General features: G+C 43.7%; 1 protein-coding gene across 1 annotated transcript; it reads left to right on the forward strand.

Annotated features, from left to right (window-relative positions):
• Positions 1–279: 279 nt before the first annotated feature.
• Positions 280–9,010, forward strand: LOC132511956 (RAD52 motif-containing protein 1-like). Its single transcript, XM_060135789.1, is given in 9 exon segments — positions 280–397; positions 778–957; positions 4,001–4,017; positions 4,019–4,121; positions 4,497–4,665; positions 5,621–5,719; positions 7,369–7,458; positions 8,642–8,655; positions 8,930–9,010. Coding segments are annotated over 9 exon segments (849 nt in total). The 5' UTR covers positions 280–301.
• The last annotated feature ends 683 nt before the right edge of the window (positions 9,011–9,693 follow it).

A 9,693-nucleotide genomic window follows, 5' to 3' on the forward strand; every position in this document is an offset into this window, starting at 1 on the left:
GCTGTAAAGATGTCCGCACCATTCGATCCTGTAAACTCACACTTTGGACTCTACGCTAAAAATACACTTGAATAGAAACGCTAAACTTCAAAACTTCTGGGTGCGCGGGTTGCGGAAGGGGAACTAGAGGCAGAGGCAAGCCCGGAGTGGGAGGGGCGAGGGAGAGGTCCGAGCACCGCCCCCGTCCTACTCCCACCGAGCTGGCTCCGCCCCTCAGGCTCCATTTTTTAAAAAGCGCGGGCGCGCGTGCGCAGGCGCACTCCGCTTGCGCCCCGAGCCGCGCACGCGCGGTAACGGTAGAATGGTGGAGTTGGTACGTTTTGCGGTTCCCGTCGCGGGTGACAAAACCTTGCTGGTGTGGGAGCTGAGCTCTGGACCCACGGCCGAGGCCTTGCAAGTGAGCCGAGCCGGGGCGGAGGGAGGGGTGGAGGAAGCCGCCCCGCGCCCCAGTAACTGGGCGCCCCGGGGTACTGCTTCAGCACCTCATCTGCCTGTGGTCTCCGCTGAGAGGAATCTTAGTTCTAGAGCCGACCTGAGCAGTCAGCTCGCCCCCAGAGATTTTTGAGAGATAGTTCCCAACAGACGGCATTGCCTCCTAATGCTTCTCGAAGCTTAGGATTTCAGAGGGAAACTTGTTCATAAAATGAGAAGTGTTTGGAGTTGCCGGCTCACCACAGTTGCCTGTGGCGAAGGGCTGGGGGAATATAAGGGAATGGGCGGTTTGTTTTCCTGGGCGTGAAGTTTCCTGCACTTACTTAGCATGGGACCACCCTACAGCATTCTGTGTTCACAGTCTTCTCGCAGTTTGGCCTTCTGTATTCGGTCCGAGTCTTCCCAGACGCAGCAGTGGCCGGTCCTGGGTTCTATGGCATCATCAAGTTTTATTAAGCAAGGGATGCCCACAGAGCCCAAAAGGCATGCGACCAGAAGCAGCTTTTCCGGACATCTCCAGTGAAGGTGGGTCGAAATGTGGAATTCCTCGCTCTACTGGGATGAAGTGCTGAATTTAAAAGTAATAGGCCATCGGGAATTCCCTGGCGGTCCAGTGTTAGGACTCTGCACTTTCACTGCTGAGGGCCTGGGTTCAACCCCTGGTCGGGGAGCTAAGATCCCAGCGGGGGGGGCGGGCGGGGGGGGAAAAGGCCAGCGTTTGTACAGCACTGTGGTGTACAGAATGCTCTCAGATGCACTGCTCCAGTGATCCCCCAGTTCCCCAGATCTTTCTTTCTTTTTTTTAGATGAAGAAACTCGAACTCAGGATGGTTAAGTGACTTACGTAAGGTTCATGACAGTAAAGGTGGAAACTAGAGGCCAAACCCAAACTTAACTGATGTTAAACCCTATGTCATTTTATGCTGCCCCTTAATTTAAGAAATCTTCACAAGAGTCTTCCTTATATTTACTTTTATGTGAATTTCAAATGTGAGAGGTTGACAAACTTTTTCATGAATTTATTTATTTATTTATTTATTTTTGGCTGCGTTGGGTCTTGTTGCTGCGCGCTGGCTTTCTCTAGTTGGGGCGAGCGGGGATTCCTCTTCCTTGTGGTGTGTGGGCTTCTCATCGCGATGGCTTCTCTTGTTGCGGAGCACGGGTTTTAGGCACGCAGGCTTTAGTAGTTGTGGCTTACGGACTTAGTTGCTCTGCGGCATGTGGGATCTTCCCGCACGAGGGATCGAACCCGTGTCCCCTGCCTTGGCAGGTGGACTCTTAACCACCGTGCCACCAGCGAAGTCCGGAGCTTGAGGAACTTTTGTCAGATGTAACATAAAGGAGGCTTCATCATCACTCTCAAACTGCCTATTCAGAACTCCCTTCACATTCCAGAAAATGGTTAAAATATTCTCTCATGCATTGTAGAAACCTTATTCCATATTAACATGCCATCCAATCTTACTTGCCCAGAATTAACATTTCATTATGTGCCTCCATTCAGCCACCATTCCTTTTTCAAGGACCTTTTCAATTCCTCTGAATAAGTGAGTGAGGCTTAGATTTCCAGACCTTTCCCTTTATAATTGTGTGTCTTCTCTGATTGGCTTCTCGCTCTGGCTACTTCCTACTGACCTTGCTGCCTATTCTCACCCATATTTCTTCACTCACTGAGTTCACCTTTATTGAATCTGAGAACTCTCCTCAGATGTGACTCCAGGTACACTACTTCCCACTTCTGTACCCTGTTTAACATCCTCTTCAATCCTGGCTGTACTCCCTGGGATTGAAATGATTTTGTGCCAGGCATTCTTTTGTTTGTAGACCCTGCGACCATTTCACATAACCACTCAGATATTACAGATGGTCCTGGAAAGATTATGAAACGGTTACTTGGTGTCAGTTGTGAGTAATGAGTTCTTTTCTTATATTGGACATTAAGACCATTCCATAAGCTTAGGTTCTGAGGTTTTCACAGCATAAAGCTTGGCACTGATAGAATGTTCTACAAGTCACTATACAGTTGAGAGGAAAGGGCATTCGTATTAGATTTCCTTATTTAATGCAGAGCCTTAGTTTACTGCTCACACGCCCGAAATTGTTACCCACTTTAATTATGCGTTCTTTTAAAATTTTATTTATTTATTTATTTGGTTGCACCGGGTCTTAGTTGCAGCAGGCAGGCTCCTTAGTTGTGGCTCGCAGGCTCCTTAACTGTGGTGTGTGAACTCTGAGTTGCAGCATGCATGTGAGAGACATAGTTCACTGACCAGGGATCGAACCAAGGCCCCCTGCATTGGGAGCATGGAGTCTTAACCACTGCACCAGCAGGGAAGTTCCAATTATGTGTTCTTTTATTCATTGGCAGGTATACATACTTCTTATCTTTTTTCCCCTGTATTTTTTATAAATACAGAAAAGATAATAACATCTTAAAATGAAGGAAAGGCCTAATGTATCTGAGTTTTTCTCAGTAGCACGAAGGGATATGTTTGCCAGCAAGAACTGTAGCAAGGTTATCTCAGATGTCAACTGTCTCTACTACCCAGGGGCTCAGAGCCCTTCGAAGCTTCCTAATTGTCCAGGACAGCTCCATTATGACTCAACGTACAGGGCCTAGCCTCCCATGTGACACTCAACATTTAAAAATTAGTCTTCATTTCTCCTTCCCAGCAGGCAGCTTCAGTTGGAGGAAATAATTTCATTTTCTTATGTACTTATTCATTCACTCAGTCAACAGACCATCACTCCCCTATTATATGCCAAGACCTATGCTTGTTTCTGGTAACAAGGAAAGAATAATATACGGTTCCTTCAAGCACTTAAGGAGCTCGTAAACTAGTGACGGGGAAGATGCACAAACAAATCAAAGAATTAACAATGCTTTGACATTATTTGTATTATTTGAATTTTTATGACTGTATTTATATACTACACGCTGTTCAAAATGGAAATAGACATTTAAGAAAGAACTAGTGATGTAAAAACTCCACAGTAATATGTAAGTTATTGAGAGAGTTAAGACTGGAAATATTTGCACTCTCAAAGAAGCTTGTTAATGCAGATGAACCTCTAATTCTTTTGGTTGCTTTATTTACATTTAGAGAGGTATACGTATTCCCTCTTCTAACAGGGGTTAGTAACTTGGGGAGGGGGTGCTACAGATTAAGGTCCTAATTCAGTGGCAGGTCCATCTTATCTCCTCTTCAGCCCATATTCTCAAGCAGGAGCTACAGGATGAGACGACTGAAACAGTTCACTTCCTTTGCTTACCCCCAGCCCCATAATAGGCTTCTGCTGGGCTTCCTTGGTTGCTTTCATCATCACTTTCACCACCAGCGGTCAGGGAACCTTCCGGTTAATCAGGGGCCCTGGAAATGATGCAGAAAAGTACTGACTTAAAAATAATAAATAACATTTATTTAGGGCTCACTGTGAACTCATTGCTTAAAATGTGCTACTTAATCTTCACAGCCCCTCTATGAAATTGGTATTGATAAATCTCAGGTATATCCAAAATAAGCCTCTATGTAGGGTTGTGATATTTTTAGGTCTTTTATGTCTTTAGGTTCGTCTCGGCACCAGATAAGGCGGCTCAACATAATACGCCTGCCCTAAACAGCTCCAGATGCCAAGAATTGGGAAATTACTACTTTGGTTTCAATGGGTGGTCAAAAAGGATCATCAAGGTAAACTCTGTAGACTTTCTTTGACTAACCAGACTCCTTTCAACACTGAACTCCTAGACTTTAGAGGGAAGAATAGAACGGGGCTATGGGGAGGAGATGTGAGAGGCTTCCACATGGAAGTATCTGAGCATTGGCCTGCCACCTAGAATTAGTGATAATCTCAATGACTTGGATGGTGGTGTCCATAATTTTCTTCAGTATTTGCATGGTATATAATAAAAAATAGTTGACCATATCTAATCATTCATTTGCAAGTCTCACTTGATTTTGAAGCTATAGCATACCTAAACTATTACCTGGGGTTGCTGGAGTTTAGTTTTTATTTCTAACAAGAGGATATTTTGAAGTCTAGCCTTTAATTCAAAATCCTAACAGCTTCAGGATCTTTCTAACCTTGAAGAAAGGGAAAAGGAAGATATTGTGACACCACTTCAGAAGCAAAGCCTCAAGTTCTTTTGTGCTTTAGAGGTGGTGTTGCCCTCCCACGAGTGCAGGAGTCCCGGAGTTGGCATGGCTGAGGAACCTTTGGATAAGTTGGAGGAAGGTCTGTTTTCCAGTATGTGTGTGTATGGGGAGGTGAGGGAGTGGGATTTCTCTTTTTTCCTTTCTTTCTGAAACTCAACTTTTCAGATACATCATCACCTTTTCTAAGCAACTAAAGCCCTGGGCAGAATTTTTCTGCCTGACAAAATAGGTTTTTATCTTAGGCAATACCTGACAGCACCTTAAACTTTAGAATTTTAGAACTGACTGCCTGCCAAGAAGCTTAGGAGGAGGGAAAATTAGTTAGTTTTTGTGTTTTTTTTTGGTTAATAATTTGTTATGTGCTAAAATAGTTCTTCAAATACAGATGTCTTCTGGCCTCCAGTTATCCCAACAAAATCATTGTCTAAAGATTGAAATAAACTCTTGTGTAAATGTTCAGTCCTTTGCCTCCTACAGAAGGGCCTGCACGGAAAACGTAAATATAGATCCCTAGAAAGGGGATTCCGATTGGTGCTGAGTTTTTTCCTAGAATCCATGGCACTTGGGCTTAGGGTTTTAAGTCAGAGGCAGGGCTGTTAGCGAATGGAGTGGAGGAGGCTCCGCCCTCCACCTGAGTGGGTGATGCTTGAGGAGAGGCCAGATCATCTGCACTACCACCAAATCTATCTCACTGTATGAATCCAGCCCTTCACGCACAGGAGAGCAGCGTCTGTAGCAGTGTAGCCTCAGCTTGTCCACTTGAAATCTGTGTGTCATATGCGATTTGTGCCACGTTCTTGGTTTTCGTTTCCCATCGAGTATTTTAGGAACTTCCAGAATAGATCTGAGCAGTAAAAATGTGCCAAGCCAGGGTATACCTACAGCAGAGACATTCAACCGCACCCCACTGTAGTGCCTGCCCTTGATCACTAAGATAATGATCTAAGAATCACAGATGCATTTTTAGTTTTAAACACATTACCTAGAAATCAGTTATTCAGCATTTTAAATTCATCTGTTTTGGTTGGATTTAGGGTCATTATCATTCCTTATGTAAAGGAAGGTAACCCAGAAGCTTGCTATTCAGAAGGCTATGACAGATGCATTCCAGAAACTGCTGATTGTGGTTTTAGGTAAGACCTTTTTGACTGTCCTTGAAGTACTTCTGTTTCAGTGAGCAAATAAACTTAATTGAAAAGTTAATTGGATGAAAATAATGGTTATCTAAAACATTACCTATTTTTTCATTCACCAGATGCTTTCACAGCAGCAGTCTTAAATATGTTCTTTGTGGCATTTATGAGAAAAACGACAGTGAATATTATTGTCCCCAGTGTTTAGATGTAGAATGACTTGCCTCAGTTCATACACAAAGTGTTTGATCCAGTTCTTCCTCAATTGCTTGCTTATTGTACAGAATAGTGTAGTGATTATAAGCCTTGGACACCTGTGTTTGAGTCCTAACTTTGTCTCTTAGATTTTGTTGTTGTTGTTGTTGTTGCAATTTTAGGTTTTTCTAGCCAGAGACATTTGAAGGTATTTAATATCTCTAAGGTGCAGTTTCTTTATTTGCAGATAGGGTTAGTAATTCAGCTTACCACCTAATGGGGGATATTGTAATAGTAAATGAGATGATGAATGTAAAAAGCTTAGAACTATGCCTGAAACATAGTAAGCAGACAAAATATATGGACTATTATGATTATCGTTGTTTTCTTGTTGAAAAGTTTATTAGATTATGTTTTTGGAATCAGTTTAATTTCAGTTTTCATTTCTGATATATTGGGTGAATATGATTCTTATATAATAATCGGCTACGTTTTTGTGAGCCTTGAAAGTGGTCATGATATTGAATAGCGTTGATTGTGTTCCCTATCGAGTTATACAGCGGTGAGAATGTCGCAGGCTATGCCCGAAGGAAACTTTATGATTAGTAGATTCCCGGAACAGAATTGCTCCCCTGCTTCACAGCCCTGCAGGCGTAGAGACTGAGAAATCCTAGCTAAGTTTTCAGAGACCTTATTTGCTTGTAAGAGTTGACCTGGATTGGTCTTGGCCTTTCTGCCTGGGCAGTCCTTCCAGTGAAGTTTGACTTCCCTGGTCATCAGGCTGAATCTCCACCAGCTGTCAACTCTGGGTAACAACCTTTAAGAACCAAACTAAATGTCTGGGTTGTTTGTCCTTAATATGCCAAGGTATTCCTTGTATGTACTCAGAACTCCTTAGACCAAAAAGCCTGGTGGCTCTAGCTTGCCTTGAGGAAAGCTGTATTGTCCAAAGGGTACATGGGCCAGTTTCCGCCAGTAGAGTGTTCAAATGCTCTCTGTCTCTGTCTCCAAAGCTTTGTTCACTGTATCTGGTAGAATTTTGGTCCCAAGGAGTAGGCACTTGCCTTGCTTCTAACATGAAGTATCTATTATAGTCCAGTGGTATCTACCCCAGGTTTGAACTCACTTTGACCCCCACCTAATGCCTTCCTATTTCATTGTATTGTGATTGAACATTTTTGTTTCCACAGCTTTTAATTCCTATGTCATTATTCCTTAGTTCTTATTTCTAAGATCATAAAGGTTTTTGAACCAAAGTTGATACTTGTTATATATTTTTTCACAAGTAATTATGATAAAAACGGAAGTGTCAGATGAGGGAACTTCTAGGAAAATGCTCTTATTTTCTGCTTTTAGAAATCAAAAGAATGTCTAATTATTGGGTGCTACCATTGTATACAGGAAGTTTTAGAACAAGAAACCTTGTGAATTGATCCTTGTTAGCTTTATTTCAGAAAGTGGTAAAGTAGCTCTGGCATATAGACCCTGTGAAGAGGTCACAGATGCTAGAACCGAAGAGGAGCTACAGGATTTCATTCAAGTATGTGGAGATAAAAACTCAAGGGGTACACAGCCAGTGTAGCCGTAATTCAAAGCACCCAGCAGGATTTGGAAGACTTTGGCATGTCTACTCAGCTCTGTCATCCTCAGGAAAAGGTGAAACTCTGAAACTGCTTTTGAGGCAGGGAATTTCTAGGACTTTTCCAAGTCCCGAGCCTTGTCTCTGGCCCCTTATTTGAAGTTTGGAGAGCAGGATTGAGGGCCATCAGTGTATGTCTATAGTTGTGGACACAGGAGAAGACACAGGCCTTTTAGAACTCCCCTCAAATAGAATTGAGGGATTTGGGAACAAAGTAACTATGGCGTTAAGTGTGATTATGCTACAGTGTTTTAAAACTATTCATGCCTTTCAAGTAAGGTATATTACCCAGATCTCAGCATCTCATATATATCTTGTGTTAAATATTTTGCTGAAGAACCTTTCTGTAAACCAATTATATGGATGCCTCGAATTAGGGATTAAGTTGTCAACGTAATTTCTAAAAGAAAACATTATTGTACTGCGTATAGGATTTTTATTAAAAAGGAGCAAAAAATGTGTTTCATGTCATTGAGAGCTTATTTTCGGGCTAGATATCTGATCATTTAACTCACTCCAATGTTGCAGAGTTTGTTTTGAAGGGAAGAAAGTAGAGAAAGAAAAGGTGGTTATGTTCTGAAAAATGTAAAAATTTTGAAAGTTTTTCCTGTACAAAATAATTATTTTAATTCAATTTAAATCAGTCAAGGAAACTTCAGATGTATCCATGTTTGGGCTTTAAGAAGTCTAGCTTCCTGTGAAATGTGAGAGGAAAGGATTCCGTATTGATACTAAAGATTTTGGACACCTGATTATAACAACAGATCCATTCCTAAATGAGGCCAATCTTGGAATCAGTTCCATTTAGAAACCATTATGTGCTAGGCACTGGAAATAAGACGAAGCTCCTTCTCTCTTGGAGTTTAGGTGTTAAAGGTGTACCAGACAATTAAAAAGGACTAAAATTAAATAGATTATGAAAAGGACTGTGAAGAAAGTAAATAGGGTGCTAGTTACAGTATTTAAAGAAAATTACTTAACGTGCTGACTTTAACATTCGAAGTGTCTTCTCCATGTGTGCACACAGGGTAGACGTCTGAAAAGTGACACTGTAGTTTTTTCTAGATTAATGGCTCTGTTGAGACAAGGTGGGGTGTGGGAAGTTTGCCCATTCTAATGTAAAGGGCCATTCACTTGGTTTTAGACTCTCTTTCCCAGAATGAATTGCCCACCTGCCCCAAACCCCTCCTACAGAAGTTCTGGAGTCATCACTGATTCAGTGGTAACCCCTAATAACAGAGTGGTGAATGAATAATGAGATGTGAATACTGAGAGTTTGGAGGAAATGGCAACATTGTAGAATAATTGTAAGGAGTGTTCGCCTCCCGACACCCGATCTGGTGCTCATTTTGAAAATCAGCTACTTTTGTTCTCAGCCGTGTGGCCAAAGGGAGGAAGAATGTCTCTCAGACTTCAGCTCTGAGGAGGAAGAGTTCAGATTGCCAGAATTGGATTAGCACTTTTGGATTTCCCAGAATGCCACGTCCTGTGGTTTCCTCGGGAAGCTCTGCATCCTTTCCAATCCCCCTCGGCCCCTGGGCTGCTGGAGTTTGGGGCCACTCGGGTCTGCAGCCCAAATCCCGCCTCATTGTTTGGGGCCAGGGAGGGCAGGGAGGGGTTGGGAAGAGGGCCCGGCAGGAGGTAACTGTCGCCTTTGCAAGGGGAAGGATGGCTTGCGCCCTGGGGACTCTGGGAAAAGGCCCACTCTGGTGGCGCGGATTGGATCTCCGCACGAGCCTAATAAAGGTGGCGTAACTGCAGGTGTCGTAAATAACGGGTGGGCCGTTAGGCGGGGGAGGGACGCGCGGTTGTTAACGGTGAGCCCTCGCGTCGCGGCGCTGGCATAACGGTTCGGTTCGGCTCTGAAGGAGGTTGTGGCTCCGGCTCCTCCCTGGCCTGGGCCGCTGCGTCTTGAGCCGCCGCATGTCATGTCGTGGCTGCGCCTCTGTGTCACGGCTGCGCCCCACGGCTCCTCCTCACATGGCAACGACTGTGGCTTCTAATCTAGGCAGTTCAGCCTCCGGAGTGGGCCCTGGGCCCCGTCCAGGTGACCCCCAACCCCTCGCGGCTGACAGAGGCTTGGGCAGAATGATGATGGTATAACATGTGGAAATACAGCAGTTGGGAAGCAGAGTCAGTT

Source organism: Lagenorhynchus albirostris, chromosome 20 (genome assembly GCF_949774975.1).
Source record: "Lagenorhynchus albirostris chromosome 20, mLagAlb1.1, whole genome shotgun sequence".
Classification (NCBI taxonomy): domain Eukaryota; kingdom Metazoa; phylum Chordata; class Mammalia; order Artiodactyla; family Delphinidae; genus Lagenorhynchus; species Lagenorhynchus albirostris.